The 18,264-nt window shown below is 45.1% G+C and overlaps 1 protein-coding gene across 1 annotated transcript in view; it reads left to right on the top strand.

Moving 5' to 3' along the window:
• Positions 1 to 18,264, top strand: part of pde11a (phosphodiesterase 11a) — a 362,432-nt gene that overhangs the window by 161,378 nt on the left and 182,790 nt on the right. Inside the window, exon 4 of the mRNA XM_068034578.1 lies at positions 17,987 to 18,076. Within this exon, the coding sequence (XP_067890679.1) occupies positions 17,987 to 18,076 (90 nt within the window). The remainder of the gene's footprint in view (positions 1 to 17,986; positions 18,077 to 18,264) is intronic.

Here is an 18,264-nt window from a genome sequence, read left to right as displayed (position 1 = left end):
CAAATATTACATTTTCAATTAATTCGATACATTGACATAGTGCTTTCATGCATATGGACTGTTTTATAATAAACAGCACATTACAAAGTTACTAAAATTATCCTTTTAGGAAGTAAAACAGTGGCGCAGTGGTTAGCACCGCAGCCGCACAGCTCCAGCGACCCGGGTTCAAATCTGGGTACTGCCTGTGTGGAGTTTGCAAGTTCTCCCTGTGTCTGCGTGGGTTTCCTCCGGGTGCTCTGGTTTCCTCCCACATGCCAAAGACTTGCAGGGTGATAGGTTAATTGGCCATTATAAATTGCCCCTAGTATAGGTAGGTGGTAGGGAAATATAGGAACAGGTGGGGATGTGGTAGGAATATGGAATTAGGGTAGGATTAGTATAAGTGGGTGGTTGATGGTCGGCACAGACTCGGTGGGCAGAAGGGCCTGTTTCAGTGCTGTATCTCTAAAAAAAAACTAAAAACATACTGTAACGCTTCCAATACTGTAAACAACTTAATAACTGTGTTAAAATAACTTCCCAAATTTCAGGAGGCAACAATGCCAATTTTTGTTTATACTGGCAAAATTGTATTTCTACAAACAATGATTTATAGATTAGCTGAACATATGAAATCATCAACCTAATTGTCTCGTATAATTGCAAGTTTTACACTGCTTTCAGATATAGTATTATCTCTTTTAGAAGGACTTCAGCTGCTAATTTTCTTAGCTTGATTTTAATACTGTGCTGCCGGACGATAGAACACCCAAAATGTTTGGCTCTCAGAAACCAAGATTGGAAGGGAGCATTTCTGACATTAGCAAACAACATGTTCATGTGATATTCCTTTGTACGTTGCTTTAATAAAGCCATTAACCCATTTAAAATAATACCTATGCTAATAGATATTTCAGAAACCATTTTGAGCAACTTACAAGATATCTGACCAGATTGCACAATCTCAGGGTAACATAAGGTAACTATAAAATAGCAATTATTATGTGTCACTAATATTGTCAACACACATTCCTAGCCTAAAAATCGACTGAAGTGGATCATTTAATTAAAGTAAACTCAAAGAACTGCAACCTGCATCAGCCAAACTTCATTATGATCTGTAACAGGTGAGAGTGACTGCCATTGACATCAAGGCAGCATTTGATAGAGTATGGTATCAAGAAGCTCTAGCAAAACTGGAGTCAATGGGAATCAGGAAAAACTCTCCACTGGTTGGAGTTATACCTAGCACAAAGGAAGATGGTTGTAGTTGTTGGAGGCCAAACATCTAAGCCCCAAGACATTACTTGCAGGAGTTCCTCATTCCTCAGGGTTGTGTCCTAGGCCCAACTATCTTCAGCTGCTTCATCAATGATCTGCCTTCCATCATAAGGTCAGGAGTGAAGATATTCACTCATGATTGCACAATGTTTGGCACCATTTGTGACTCCTCAGATACTGAAGCAGTCTGTGTCCACATGCAACAAGACGTGGACAATATTCAGGCTTGGGCTGATAAGTGACAAGTAACATTTGCGCCACACAGGTGCCAGACAATGACCATCTTCAACAAAAGAGAATCTAACCTTCTCCGTTTGACATTCAATGGCATTACCATTTCTGAATCCCCCACTATCAACATCGTGGGGGTTACCACTGACCAGAAACTTAACTGGACCAGCCATATAAATACTGTGGCTATAAGAGCAAGTCAGAGACTGGGAATTCTGCACTGAATAACTCACCTCCTGACTCCTGTCCACCATCTACAAGGCACAAGTCAGGATTGTGATGGAATACTGTCCAATTGCCTGGATGAGTGTGGCTCCAACAACACTCAAGAAGCTCGACACCATCCAGGACAAAGCAACCCCCTCGATCGGCACCCTATCCACCACGTTAAATGTTCACTCCCTTCACCAGACAGGCACAGTGGCAGCAGTCTGTACTTTATACAAGATGCACTGCAGCAACTCACCAAGCCTCCTTCAAAGCATCTTCCAAACCTGCAACCTCTTCCACATAGAAATGCGGCAGACTCATGGGAACACCACCACCTGTGAGTTCTCCGCCACGTCACACATCATCCTGACTTGGATCTGTCTTGCCATTCCATCACTGTCGGTGGGTCAAAAACCTGGAACTCCTTCCCTAACAGCAGTGTGGGTGTACCTACACCCAAAGACTGCAACAGTTCAAGAAGGCAGCTCACCATTACCTTCTCAAGGGCAATTATGGATGGTAACAAATGCTGGCCTTGCCAGTGACGCTCACATCCCATGATAGAATTTTTAAAAACTGCACCATTATAATCTGAATAATAACACTTAAAGACATTGAATAATTGTAATTCTTACTAAAGTTATAAAGTGTGCACAAAATATCAGCAATAAAAATGTGAAATAGTTCCAGGCAGCTCAATTAGAAGGTGAATGAAATAATGGAATTACAAATGTTCTTCATGAAAATAATCAACCTGTCGGTGGATTTGATAAAAAAAAACATCAGGAACATCTCTGTTTATTCAGAGCCCCAAACTATCTATCACAGTGCCTGAAATTATGCGCATTAATCCTGTGATATCGATAATTTGCTCGCAGAGACTTACAAGTGTAGGTGTTCATCTGCAAGTTTGCTAGTGCTAGTTTCATAGGAAGGTTAATCATATTTCACAAAGCTTACTGTGGTATGGAAATACTAGAAGATATTCTTTCATTGTCCTAATTATAATTTTTTAAAGGGGGTGAAGTCTGTCTTTTTTTCTCTCTTTCCCTTCCCACTTCTTGTCTCCCCACACCAAGCAATGCTTAAGAGGGTGGCAAACAGGAAAGTGACTTGTTCTAACTGGGAATGTGTCTGATTCTCCATCCTCCTACCATCCATTCAGCACTTATCAAAGAAGGATGGATGAGATCATTACAGCAGTGGTGTGGGAGCTATAAATCTGTTTCCCCTGATCTGTGGCAATACATGCTAGTGCTGCAATGGGCTCCGCCATAGAACTAGGCCTAACTTTTGATTATGGGATTCTCAGGTAATGAAATACTTACATAATAATCATATAAGCAATTACTACCTGAGTATCTTTCAGTTACTATTGCCCACGTAATATTCAGTGAGTGCAAGAACTGCTGGGATGAGGGAATTCATACAGAGCTGTGTTTTTTCACGTTTCAAATACCATTTTCTAAACTGCATTAGCACAGATCTGTGCAGTGAAAAATAACAGTCCTATATATAAGGAGCAGAGTTATGTTAATTACTTTTCATCTGCAACTGAGACTTGAACAATGACATTCTAAAGATATGGGGGGCTAAATTGGATAGCCCCTGAAAAACAGATGCGGGGATCACGATGTGCAATTTACCCAGGCTGTTTATTGAAATGAAGGCTGCATAACAACTTTAATTTCTGCATGCAGCCAGCACTAACTGTGCCGTTCATTGGCTGCATGCATTAATGGGCGGTCCAAAATTGTGACTGTTGAGCACCACTTAAAGCTAGCCTGAACCTATTAAAGGGGAGGTGCATTGTGGTTGGAGAATGTACTGGGAGTCATGCAGGAAGTGGCTGTTTACTGGGAGCAGTGAGAAATGGCACAACATTGGAGAGAGCATGTTCCAAGGCTTTTGGACATTGCACTAAGGGACTGAATTTTGAAATCCCTGTGGGTGCAGGAATGAGTGCGTGCACAATTTAAAAATCACATCCTCGGAGGTCAGTACTGGGTCCCACTGCCACTGGAACACAAAGCAATTTCTTAAGGGTGCTGGGAGGGAGGTGTTGTGGGATCACCTTAAGACCAAAACACCTTAAGGACTACAAGTGCAGGTCATCAGAGATCAGAGGAAGTGATATAGAGTCACACATGACCTGATCGTTGTGGGTGGAGCCCAAGATAGTAAGACGTGTGTATATGAGCTCTTGCAGTAACCTTTTGTGTGTATATGTTCCAGTTCAGTTATAATAAAACCCCAAGTTCATTTTGGATATTACTTGTAGTCCTGCGACTCTTAACAAGAGATCACACACTAAAGGACAAGTAATATTACAGGAGGGAACGAGAAGTCCGAATGCCTCCAGTTAATTGGCTGTTGAGCTCATTGAGGAACTTTATTGAAAGGCTTGTCAGGAGCAGTTTGTAAGTTTCAACTTGAGTGCATTGGGAAAACGCTATGTCTGGAACACGGCAGAATGCCATAAGGGCTATTGGAAGGGCTGTTAAAATATTGTAGAAGCCCAGAATAAAGCTCATCTGCTTAAAAAGTGCCACAGAGTAGCCATTGTTAGAGCTGAAAGATTTGTCTTCGGCAGTAGTGAGTGGTAGGAATCTGGAGAGGGATGTGAGGCCACTGGCATCACTTGGGCAGCTGGAGTTGGCAGGGGAAGGCCTCGTAAGTGAACGAACACCAGCTGAGGGAGTTCAGATGGGAACAGGCTACTCTGATATTGGACAGAGCAGCCAGAATGAGCTGCAACAGATGCAACCTCCTGGACAGGAGGAGGCCAAAGGAGTACAGCGGGTGGGGGGGGCTACAAGGGGAAGAAGGCGCCACCCAAGACATCAGGTCTACCGCCCAAGAGTGAGCTACATGCAAATGACAGAGCGCCAGTGCGGTAGAAGGCTATACCTATCCAGGCAGATGCTCTGATAAATCTGTGCTTCAATTCACAATGACCTGAGGCCTCGCAGTCCTCATGGCAGTCCCTTGCCTGTATCCGTCAAGGTCACCATTATCCTGAATTTCTAAGCGACCAAGTCATTCCAGGGATCAGTTGTGGACCTAGGGGGCATCTTGCAGCCAGCAGCTCAACCGGGCGGCACAGTGGCGCAGTGGTTAGCACCGCAGCCTCACAGCTCCAGCGACCCGGGTTCAATTCTGGGTACTGCCTGTGTGGAGTTTGCAAGTTCTCCCTGTGTCTGTGTGGGTTTTCTCTGGGTGCTCCGGTTTCCTCCCACAAGCCAAAACACTTGCAGGTTGGTAGGTAAATTGGCCATTATAAATTGCCACGAGTATAGGTAGGTGGTAGGGAAATGTAGGGACAGGTGGGGATGTGGTAGGAATATGGGATGAGTGTAGGATTAGTATAAATGGGTGGTTGATGGTCGGCACAGACTCGGTGGGCCGAAGGGCCTGTTTCAGTGCTGTATCTCTAAACGTCATCAGGCACGTCACGGATGCCATATTAGGAGGGCAGGGGACTACATCCATTTTGTCACAGATGAGTCTGTGCAGGCACAGAGGACATTGAGCTTTGCCGCCATCAATGGATTCCCTCAGGTCCAGGGCATTATCGATTGCACCCACATAGCCATCAGGGCACCAACAGACCAGCCAGTCAGATTCCTCAACAGAAAGGGCTACACTCATTGGATGTCCAGCTGGTCTGTGACCACAGGAAGTTAATCTTGCAGGTCTGCGCCCTGTTCCCCGGCAACTGTCATGACTCCTTTATTCTGTGAGAGTCACAGGTGCTGCACCTCTTCAGGCGCACATCCAGACTCCATGGGTGGCTGCTGGGGGATAAGGGTTATCCCCTAAGGAGGTGGCTCCTGATGCCCGTCCGCTACCCAGGCATGGATGGAGAGAGATGCTACAACCAGAGCCACCTACTAACACAGACCTGCATTGAACAGACTATTGGCACCTTGAAGATTTGCTTCAGTTGCCTTGACTGGTCAGGTGGTGCCCTCCAATACAAGCCAGACAGACTGTCTCATATCGTGGTCATCTGCTGCACCCTGCACAACATGACAATACAATGAGGCTTGGAGACAGATGAGAAAGAGGACCTGGAACGCCATTCCACCCCAGAGGAAGACTGGGAGGAGGAGAAAAGGATGACGGAGTGGAGATAGAGTTCACTCAAGAGGTGGCTGGTGACCCTGCAGCAAATGATAGCCGGAGATGCCTCCCAGACCTCGGGGTGAACTGCAGACTGGCATGGCCACAAGGGCCACGCTGATTCAGCAGTGTTTCAACTGATCGCCTCTGAGCCCTTATGACCAAAAATCTTCCACCATGGTGAGCTATCACTGCGAATGTGAAGTCCCATTGCCAGCCATGACCATGAGAATGAGGTTTCCATTGCCAATGCTCTCCAAAACATGGAAATACAGCAATCCCGGGCCCTACGTCTCCCCCAACCACCCAACAAAACTCCCACCCCCCTTTTGTCATGAAACATCAATAACATATCAGATTGATAACATATATTGTAATGAAAATAAAAGAGCAGACAAATGTGGACAACAGCATCAGATGACCCATTAAGCGAAATCAGTGGCATGGCGCCTTTCTTTCCCTATCACTTCTACAGGATGCTCCTCCTGTGGCAGAGGATGAGGCAGCCTGCTCCCTTGTTTCTGTCTCCGGCTGAGATCCCTGTGGTTTCTGCCCTTGTCTTTCTCATGGGGGATCCTCCACAGGCTGCGGTGCCTGCTTCATTGCAGGGGCTGCCTCTGTCTCAGGGCTTTGGCACACAGATGATTCCTGAGTCGGTGGGGGTGAGGGGCCAAAGATTGATGCCAGTGACCCCAAGGGGTGGCCCCTTCATCTGTTCCTTCAAAAGTCTCAGTCCTTTCCTAGTGCCCTTGGATGCTGGACGAGTCCACTGTCTGGGACGCAGTTGGCATCCATTCCGAGCATCTCTGCGCCATCAGCGACACTGAGTGGTCTATGTTACACAGAGTCTCACTCCTGTGTATATCAGTATGCTGCTCCTGCACCCACTCAGAGTGGTGCTGCATATGGCTCTCCAAGAAGTTGCCCAACTCTCAATGGAGGAGCTCGTGTGATCAAATCCTTGAGTCATGACAGAGCACATGTGCTGCTTAAACTCCTCCATTTACTGCCCATGACTCCTCAAGACCTCAGGGAACTCTGATAAATGGGAACTTATCTACCTCTGGTTCTCGAGGAAGACCCTCCTTGTGGGAGGAAACCGGAGCACCCGGAGGAAACCCACGCAGACACAGGGAGAACTTGCAAACTCCACACAGGCAGTACCCAGAATTGAACCCGGGTCGCTGGAGCTGTGAGGCTGCAGTGCTAACCACTGCGCCACTGTGTCACCTCGATTATACGCGGTGGAAGTGAATGACCAGCTATACCGTCGCAACCGCAGACACATATATACAACTGGAGAAGCTGTTCCGTCACTGAAGGCGGCCGATCAGGAAAATGCAAACTTACCATCTGCACAGACTACAGATCAACCATCAGTCTCAGAGATCCGCAGCACCCCAACAATGGAAATGAAACAACAACAGTTACTGTGGCAACAAGCGAAAAAGGAAACAACACTCCCTGGAGAAGGAAAATCACCAAGATGAACAGCCAACGACAATGCGCACGTGCACCATTAAGAGACCAGCATGATTTAAAGACTATGTGTGCAATGTATGTGCTGAGACTGATGAGAATAAAGAACTGCTAATGCATGAGAATGGTTGTGTGTGTAGTAGGTAACTTGGGCAACTCACAGTGTAAATGATAATGCATGCAATTTTTTTTTTTGTTTTTTGTATGAAAAGGGGGATGTTTGGGATAGAAATGCAAAACTGTACTAATGTGCCTCCTGGCTTGCTGTAATCATGTGACCTCTACCATGAGGCACACACTGCAGACAGCCATCACAGATTCAGTTCAATAAAGATACAGTACAAGCAAGACTGTTGTCCTGCGAGCTTGTAACAGACATCTGTCCTCTCTGCCCTTGCATCCATTAATGCCTCAAGGGAGGCATCAGAACTTTGTGGTGCCACCCAGGGACACATGACCATTCCTGCACTGGCCCTCTGAATTCCCTGCTGCTCCCTACCTTCAGGCAATGGCAAGCCCAGTAATGGCTGCCACTTGCCTTTTAAAATCGCCCTTGGTATCCAGTCCCACCTCCGGGATGTTCCAGGCACTTCTAATTAGGCATAGAACGTACCCCTAGGCCAATTAGGCCCATTTAATTTGAAAGTACTGGCGCAGCACAGGGTCAGGGCCCAGAAATGTTCCGGGCTTCGGGTTCCCAACCCTGGAACAAAAATTCAGCCTGAGGTCTTGGTGGAGGATATGGAAAGGAGGAGAGATGTCCTGTATCCGCAGTGCAGTAGCGGAGGGGTGGGGGTTGGTGATGGAGGCCCTCCAGACTCATGGTCAAGGCAGAGGGAACCTGTAGCGATGCCAGGAGTTTGGCACCAAGGTCCTGGCTGCAGTGCCGCAAGAAGTTCAATGACCTCATACAAGTGATCATGGTCAGTGAATGCTATATCCTACCTACTGCACCACTAGTAGCCATTGCTCAATTAACCACACCCCCATCACTCACCTACCAACAATCTCCCTCAGGACTCATACCTAAGATTCATATGCCTCATCTCACCCTCACACACTTAGCATTGCCTCACTCCCACATCTTACAGCTTGCACAAACTGCCAGCTATTCAAAATGACAGCCATATCACCCAAACACATTGCACCACACTCACTGACACGCTTCCCTCTCTCTTGCACGACAAGGTGGTGCATGACCAGAGGCTGCAGGAGCTAAATGGAGGGGACAGGTGCACCTAATCCCCATGGAGGAGATGGTGCTGGCCATTATTGGAATGGTTATTGTTGTGGCCAGTGGTGAGACTGAAATCATCAAAGACGAAAGTATTCTCATAGCTAATTCTCCTCCACACATCCCACTGTCACCTCATCCCACAATCTCTTCTGATTTACATGCTGCAGATGGTGGAAGCATCCACCTCATAGTTTCCCCCCTCCCTTTGCCACATGGTGCCCTTCTGCCTTTTTCTTTTCAAATACCCAAGAGGTGTAACCTGACCAGATAGCACCATCACTTGATTTCACACTTGCAGCCACTAGCTCAGATCTGACACTATGCGTACTTTAGAGGACGGATTAGAGGCAGGGTCTCCACACGATGAGACACCAGGTACAAGTGTGCTGCAGCTAGGCAGGGGCAAGGATAGTGCAGGTGCCAGCTCACTTGAGGCCAAGGCATCACACCAGTCTGCTGCAGAGAACTGTGATGAGAACTCCAATTGGGCAGCCTACAGAAGAATGCTGATGGGTATGCATAACAAAATGCTTGGTGCATTGGGAAGCCATCCAGAAAGTCTAGGTTCAATATCAAGGAGCACGGAGGTGGCCAGTATCAGCTTGGTACAGGGCTTTGTGCAAAGCTTGGAGCCCATCCTTTCCAGCATGGAAGGGGTGGCCAACTCTGTTCACACAGTTGTGGATCAAACCATGATGCAGCGTCTAATGGCCAATATCTCAACTTCCATTGCTGCACAAGCAGCTTCCACCCAATGTCTGAATGGGGATGTGAAAGCTCAGACTGCTGTTATAACAGCTCTGGATACCCATGTTCAAAGGGCTTGCAGAGTCGCACCAGTGCAGCCATTTGTCTTCCAATAAATTACTAGGATTCCTGAGACACCACCTCAGGGGAGTGGCAGTGGCATCATGAAGCACAAACCTGCTGTTCTCTCTCAGGATGACAGCATTTGTCCTCCCACCTCTGCCAGTGCCCTTGCTGTTGCCTGTCAGCCAGTCAGACAGCTGCTGCCCATGCCGAGATGGTGCAGTTCACAGCTGGCCCTTCTAGGCCCAGAGCTGCTCAAGGACATCCTGCAAGGCCATCTGCAGTCTTCTCCACTGAAGATCAGCCATGTTGCAGCCACTGGGGTAGCACTGTCAAGGAGCACTGGGACAGGCACTAAGGGAATGCAAAAGGGTAATTAGTTTACATTTGTATGTAATATGGAATGATTTCATTTAGGAATTTGGTTTGCAATTTTAGTTTTGTGGTGGCTTTTATTTTTACATTGCAGCCAAGCTGATTCTGTGATAGTCAGTGACAGATGGAAGGTATGGCATAGGCCTGTTGGTAAATGGGAAATTCGGATTGTGTTTACTGGTATCACACTCGAATTAGCTCTGCCCTGGACAGGAAGGGGCTGTCTAGGTTGCCTCCAGCTGTCCTCTTTCTCCTCTACCTCTACATCCTCTTCCACCTCTTCACACTGCTACTTCTCAGCTGCTCACCGTATTGCTGGTGGTAAGGGCTATCCCCTCATGATGGCGAGGTTGTGCATTGTGCAGCAGACCACCACAAAACTTGACACCCATTCTGCTGCGTACTGCAGCTCCTCCAGAGTGGTCCAGGCAGCAGAAGAGTTGTTTCAGCACACTAATAGTCTGCTCTATTACATTTCATGTGGCAGTATTGCTTTCATTGTATACATGCTGCACATGTGTATGTGGGATATGCACTAGAGTCATGAACAATGTTGTCAATGAATTGCCCTTGCGACCCAGTAGCCATGCTTTGGTTTGCTGTGGTGGCTCAAATGCAGCTGACACAGCACACTGCTGTAGAATAAAGGCATCATAACTGTTGCCAGGATAGCAGGCATTGACCTGCACTAGACATTGAGGGAGTGGAATTCCTTTCAGTTCCAGTATAGGACAGAGTTGACATGTGGTGCCTGCAAAGTGATGTGTGTGCAGTCAATAATAAGCTGCACCATGGGGAAACCTACAATCCTAGCAAAGCCACGTGCTCACTTCGCTTGCTGGTCGCTGGCAAGAGAGAATAAAATTTAGTTAGGTATCTTTGAATAGAGAGCCTCAGTGACCTCCATTACACAGCAGTGGACAGTAAACTGAGCAATGTTACAAATACCTCCAGCTCCAGCCTGGAAGGATCAAAATACATATAAACACAGTTACGTTCACAACCACGGTCAATGTGCTCCTTGCCCTGCTCTGAGGTTGCAGTTGTTGCTGCAGCAGGTGGCAGATTTCAGTGAGGGCCTCCCTGGCAACGCAGGTGGATAAGGTAGTCAAGAAGGCATACGGCATGCTTGCCTTCATCGGTCGGGGCACAGAGTATAAGTCATGCTGCAGCTGTACAGAACTTTAGTTAGGCCACACTTAGAATATTGTGTGCAATTCTGGTCGCCACACTACCAGAAGGACGTGGAGGCTTTGGAGAGGGTACAGAAGAGGTTTACCAGGATGTTGCCTGGTCTGGAGGGCATTAGCTATGAGGAGAGGTTGGATAAACTCGGATTGTTTTCACTGGAACAACGGAGGTGGAGGGGTGACATGATAGAGGTTTACAATGTTATGAGCGGCATGGACAGAGTGGATAGTCAGAAGCTTTTTCCCCAGAGTGGAAGAGTCAGTTACTAGGGGACATAGGTTTAAGGTGAGAGGGCCAAAGTTTAGAGGGGATGTGCGAGGCAAGTTCTTTACACAGAGGGTGGTGAGGCCTGGAACTTGCTGCCGGGGGAGGTGGTGGAAGCAGGTACGATAGCGATGTTTAAGAGGCGTCTTGACAAATCCATGAATAGGATGGGAATAGAGGGATATGGTCCCCGGAAGTGCAGAAGGTTTTAGTTTAGGCAGGAATCAAGATCGGCGCAGGCTTGGAGGGCCGAATGGCCTGTTCCTGTGCTGTACTGTTATTTGTTCTTTGTTGAAGCACAGACATCTCACATATTGTTCCTTGCTGAGGTTTAGGTAAGGGAATTGCTCCCTGAACGTCCTGAGTGGATATGGCCTCCTGGTGAGAACCTTTCTCCCTCTCCTCCTTCTCCCTCTTCTAGCAGCTTGTCTTGCTCTGTATCACCTCTGTTCATTCTCTAAGTCATGCTGTATTCCAAGGGCAATGTCTACTATTGCACCTGTGTCTCGGAGTAACTGGTTTGTGCATCAGCAAAAAGTCCTTCAGCACCCACCACGCCACTCCCTGTAGATTTTTGCAACTTGAAAGAACTATAGAAAACACCAAACACTTGTAGAATCGCAGCAACAGCCAGAAGAAATCAGCTAGCAACAAACCTCTAAGTAGTTGATGATCCCTTTAAGTAAATAAAAGTAAAATACTGCAGATGCTGGAAATCTGAAATAAAAACAAGAAATGCTGGAAATACGCAGTTCTGAAGAAGGGTCATTGACCTGAAACGTTAACTCTGCTTCTCTCTCCACAGATGCTGCCAGACCTGCTGAGTATTTCCAGCATTTCTTGTTTTTATTATCCCTTTAAGTAACACTGGTGGGTGTTCCTTCCTGCTGCTTACTATGTGTTCAGCTGTTAAGAGAAGCCATTGGCTGGAGTGTTGAGCTCCAAAATGGCAGAGCTGGTGTAAATTCAGACTTGCACGCTGATTGACATCATGATCTGCCGGCTCTGCATAGTTTCACTGGACGTCAGCTGCACGTGTGCTCATGTCTTCACCAAAATGGCGTCTGGTGTGCTTCGTGGTAGAATTATGCATGCACGCAATGGATGCCATTTTTGTCCCCAAACAGCATAAGTAGCACCCAAACAATGAGTGCTACTGAGCCCAATTTTGCACCCCAGATTTCAGGGGAGACTTTTTACCACAGACCAAAGAAGGGAACTGGAACCCAATTCATTTTCATCCTTGTTCAAACACTGTACCCTATTGAAACTGAATGAGAAATAAATATGTAATGCAACACCAGTAAAATAAAGCCTGTAAAATGAATGGCTGCATGATTAATATAGATTTCTAAAAATGCCCTCATTGCAGTGGTTTTTGTTAAAACAAATACTGGCTATCTTCATGAGATACAATCTGAAGATATTTTACATGGATGTTAAACTGGGTTAACAGAGTTTGAACCGATTTTTATTGTTGTTCCAGGTATAGAAATGCTGATAAGCAGCAATTGGAATACAGGAATTAATTTTGATTGAATTTAGGATTACAAAGAGCAATTCAGTTATGTACTTCTGAGCATCCCAAATTAAACCATATCTGTTCTCTCCACTCCAATGTCAGAATCCAATTTACTTGATGAGGTTGTCTGGTGTAAATAAAAGTATTTAGTGACTTTGAGGTCATTTAGCACCAACGTCAGGTTACAAAATAACTAATTGAACCTCAAAGGAACATAGAGTACATAATTTTTACAAAAGTAAACTCTTACCAACTTGTTTTAACAGAGGGCTGACTAACTACAGATGCAACCTCTAGAATAAACCTCCATGAACCTTCTCACTGAATCAAGTGAAAAATCTAGGATATCAATCTGATATCATTCTATATGATTCAATTCTGCCTGATTGTGTTTTGTGGGTGATATTTCCAAGATACTTCCTAATGTATGTTTTATCTTTCTCTGTAACTTTCCACATTATCTTCAATTCCATTCCCATTCAGATAGTCATTCACTTTTTTAACCCCTCGCTCATTGCCTCTCCAACTTTGTAAAAATACCACCTCCAATAAAATAAACCATAACACTGACCCATGTATCTCAGCAATGTATAAAATGAAATATAAAAATACTAATTTTCCAAACATAATTAATGTGGATTATTGCCCTCCTTTTCAGACTATACATGCTGATCCCTGTATATTGTTTGTTAGCTCTGCTTTTCAGTACTTTAGAGCCTGAATCACTTCCTTTATCCATTTTCCCCCCAGTTAAAACAAGTTCAAACTCAGACCTTGTGCATGGTGTAAAAACCTCCTTTGGAATGATGGTGAAAAAGATGCTCTGACATGCTATTATTGATTCAAGGCAACAAAGTAAAAATATGCAGTTAATAGTATTTATATAGGGAGCTTTTACAGAGAATTTATTCATTTGTAGGATGTGGGCATCACTGGCAAGAACAGTATTTATTGCCCATCCCTTAAGGTGGTGGTGAGCCACTTCTTGAACCCCTACAGTCCACCCACAATGCTGTTAGGGCGGGAGTTCCAGGATTTTGACCTAGCGACAGTGAAGGAATGGCGATATTTGTCCAAGTCAGGATGGTGTGTCATTTGAAGGGGAACTTGTAGATAGTGGTGTTCCCATGCGCATGCTGCCCTTGTTCTTCAAGATGGTCGCGGTCATGGGTTTGGAAGGTGCTGTTGACCAGCACTACAGATGGGATGTTGTCGTAGCTCATAGCCTTTGCTTTATCCAGTGCGTTCAGCCATTTCTTGATATCATGTGGAGTGAATCAAATTGGCTGAAGACTGATTTCTGTAATGGGGGGACCCAAGCCAGGGTGAATTAACTTGGGATAAGTTAAAAGAACTGTCTACAGAGGAGTTGAGAAAAATGACTGAGCAGTGTGGGATCACTGTACGTGGCAAGGCTAGGAAGTCTGAACTCCTAAGACTAGTAGCCAACCATTTTCCCTTGAATCTGAAGAAGCAGAAGCAGAGTTAGAAGTAGACTCTGACAGGATATTGTTAGCAAAGATACAATTGGAACACAGGAAACTAGAATTAGAGGAGAGAGAAAGAGAGAGGCAGGAGAGAGGGAAAGAAAGAGCCTTCCAGAAGGAACGTGAAGAATATGAAAGGCAGGAGAGGGAAGAGAGAAAGAACATTCTGGAAGGAATGCAAAGAGAGAGAGCTAAAGCGGCTTGAATTAACTAGGGGGCAACTGAGTAACCCCAGTGAAAGAATGGCCAATATGGAGAAGTGAAATTCAGGGCTGGGTACAGGATTGTTAAAACTATCTGAACTAATCCCAAAATTCAATGAGGAAGATGTGGAAGAATTTTTTGTGCCTTTTGAGAAATTGGTAAGGCAGCTAAAATGGCCTGTTGAGACCTGGCCTCTTTTATTACAAAGCAAACTAACCGGAAAAACCCATGAGGTTTATTCCCTGTTGCCAGATGAGAGTTCATCAAATTATGAACTAATAAAAAATGCTATCCTCGGGGCATATGAATTAGTACCCGAAGCCTATCGCCAAATGTTTAGAACACTCAAAAAGCAAGCTAATCAAACTTATCTGGAGTTTGAAAGAAGTAAGCAGCTGGCTTTTGACCAGTGGCTGAGGGTTCTTAAAGTACAGCTCAGCTATGAGAATCTCAGAGCAGTAATTCTGTTAGAGGAATTTAAACACTCTCTCCCACTCTCCATAAAACCCATGTAGAGGAGCAGCGGGTTCAGAGAGCCCGGCAAGTGGCCATTCTGGCTGATGAGTTTACTTTAATTTCTAAGTCGGTTTCCCGGGGAAAACCTTTCCTAGTCACCCCCACAAATCCGAAAAGGACATAGGGTGGGAAGGTGATAGGAGCCCAAGCAGTTCTGGGAGAGAAAGAAAAGCAGCAGACACAGGAGGCCCTCCTCTAGCCAAAAGAGAAGGTGCTGTGAGCAGGAGTGAGACCGGAGACCTGTGTGCTTCCATTGTAATAAGGCAGGTCATCTAAAAGCTGACTACTGGAAACTGAAGAGAAAACCTGTAGGGTTAATCAGGGCACACCCACTCAGTGAAGAAGGAATCCCAAAGGAGAGCACAACAGAAAAAGCTGCAGCTTTAATTGCAGTAAGAGTGCATCCCAGGAAGTTTACTACTTCAAGTACAGGAAAATTTAATAGGATTCCTGAAGGTTATCAGGGTTTTGTGTTTGAAGGGAAAGTAACACCATACCCCTCGAGTGGGGCAAGCACGCCCACAGTAACTCTCAGGACACGGGGGCCACTAGATTCCTTTTACTGCGAAAAGGACTGACCTTTCCCCCAGAGAGTGCAGTGAACAACATAATGGCGGTGAATGGTATTGGAGGGCAGTGTATGCCTGTACCTGTACATCTGGAGTGCGAACTAATTTCGGGACCAGGGATTGTCCCTAGTTTGCCTGTGGATGGGGTTGACCTGCTTCTAGGTAATGATCTGGCGGGGGTGAAGGTGGTAGCCCCAATAGTGAAAGAAAGACTGCAGGAGGTCAGAGAGACAGGGCAGTAGCGGGAGACGGACCCCTGCGGTTTCCCTAAATATGTAATAAATCAGGCCATGATCAAATCAGCTCCCCCAGAGGAGACTGAATTGGCACTGCAGGCAGATGACCAGGTCTGTCTGTCTGAGATTTTCTTTGGAAAGTTAGAAGACCCAGGGAATGAGTCAAATGGATTTTCCCTAGCTGAGGCTCAGCTGAGTAAGAGCCACTTGATAGCACTGTCGATGACCCCTTCCATCACTTTGCTGATGATTGCAAGTAGACTGATAAGGGCGGTAATTGGCTGGGTTGCACTTTTCCTGCTTTTTGTGTGTCCAGGACATACTTAGGCAATTTTACACATTGCTGGGAAGATGCCAGTGTTGTAGTTGTACTAGAACAGCTTGGCTAGGGGCATGGCTAGTTCTGGAGCACAAGTCTTCAGTGCTATTGCCGGAATGTTGTCAAGGCCCATAGCCTTTGCAGTGTCCAGTGCCTTCAGATGTTTCTTGATATCACGTGGAGTGTATCGGATTGGCTGAAGGCTGGCATCTGTGATGCTGGGGACCTCAAGAGGAGGCCGAGATGGATCATCCACTCAGCACTTCTGGCTGAAGATGGATGCAAATGCTTCAGCCTTGTCTGCAAAATTTAAGCTATGGTGTATTTGTTAAAAGAGGAAAAGTTATGAGGAATACATTTTATTCAAAGTATGCCTCTATTTCATTTTGAAAAGATATAGATGTAAAAATGTTGACATTTTCTAAAAACAAGTATATTTCTCAATCATATCAGGTCTCCTTGTTGTTACAATATTCTGGGTGACATAACTGGATAGCAGTGTTCTGGGGCGGTGGGGGGGGGTGGGGTGGTCACACTTCAAATAATCCTTGGAATCTATTTGAAGTACATGACCTTAGGCAAACATAAATCAAGCTGCATGTATTAATTTATATAGCTAATATAAAATGGAGAGGGCTTTGAACAAAGAGTGCTCCTTCCTCATTAAACAGTAATGGACATTTAGGTGGACTGTGTTGGTAAATTGCAGCTAGATTAGACAATTGATTAATGAGACTAAAGCCCAGTTTTTCAACAATGGGGAATCTAGGATTGGGCTGGCTCAATATGTAGGCTCGCTTGTGCCTGAAGCAGTCTCTGCCCCTTTACCTCATCCTTTCCTGTGTCAGGGCAGGCAGAGGATCAAGGTATATCTGGGTTCTGAGATAATTATAGCCCTTCTGGCACACTCAAACTATATTTACTGTGGACGTGCTGAGGATATTGTATTAAAATCTCTCTCATCAGCAAACAAGTAAGTTTGAAACTGGATGATACCAATAAGAAAAATGTGTAGTTAAACATCTTAAAGCTTCTTTCCTTTTGATTTAGGTAAAAGAAGCATCACATAGAAAATAGTTCAAGAAATTAATACTCAGTCTTGTTACTAGTCTGTCTTTTGGAAGCATATTGTCTCAAGCTTTGTGTTTTAGTGTGCAGTTGGGTAAGCAGACCTGCAGTTATTCAGCAGTACAAGCCATGAGAAAGGTTAAAGATTAAAAAAGTGTTTTCTCCCCCCACAGGATAGTGGATATGTGGAATAAAATCCCAGAGAAGTTTATCAATTCTGGGTCAACTGGTACCTTTTAAAAGAAGCTGCTTTGATACCTAAAATAAAGCAAAATACTGCAGATGCTGGAAATCTGAAATGAAAACAGAAAGTTACTCCATGCAAGCAGCAGCCATGTTTCCATTCCATGCACACAATTCTGTAGAGTTGGGGAAAGCAGCTACCGAACACATACAAGGAGTAGTGTTCACTGCCATCCCACCACCAGTAAGACTTTGCAGTGATTGGAATTATATAATCAGATAGTCAAGTCTTTACTCTCATTAAAATGTGATGGCACAGCAAACTATTGGAGCTGCTTTTGATGTTAGTGGTTTACTCTTTTTGGTGAGGTTTTGTGCTGGCTGCTATCATATTACAGCCAATTCCATCCTTCCTGTGTGTGTGGCTACTTCTTCCAAATGATTTCATGCGATGTTCACAGCTTTCCACTTAGACACAATGCAAGGTCTCCCGCATATGGCTAGCTATAAACCTTACTATTAGGATTTACCCAATGTTGTTGGAATTTTTCTGTAACATGACTGTTCTTACTAAATAGGCAATTGTACTATGTCATCAGAACCCTACACTCAAGAATTTTGCCTGATTTGCAATAGGACCTTTGATAAACAGACTTTAATATTGAACATTTAAGTACAAATGTTTTATTTTGTCCAGGTGCTGGGGATGTACCTCCCATTCTGTGGAATTGCGATCTCAAATGCTCAACTGTTTGCTGCTTCCAGAAAGGAGTACGATAGGAGCAGAGTAAGTACAGTGTGCCACAGGGGCTTAATTCTGGCCATCCTCTGCACATAGCCTTCCCATAACCAGTATGTGCTGACTGCAAGTTCAAACTCAACAACTGTCTTAACTATAGCAGTTCAATTGTTTCAGGCTAGAAATAATCTTTTAAATTATTTTACTTTAAAGAGGGCTTGAAATCCTTTTTTTTT

Source organism: Heterodontus francisci, chromosome 7 (genome assembly GCF_036365525.1).
Source record: "Heterodontus francisci isolate sHetFra1 chromosome 7, sHetFra1.hap1, whole genome shotgun sequence".
NCBI lineage: Eukaryota > Metazoa > Chordata > Chondrichthyes > Heterodontiformes > Heterodontidae > Heterodontus > Heterodontus francisci.
This window is presented reverse-complemented; position numbering and strand designations above follow the sequence as displayed.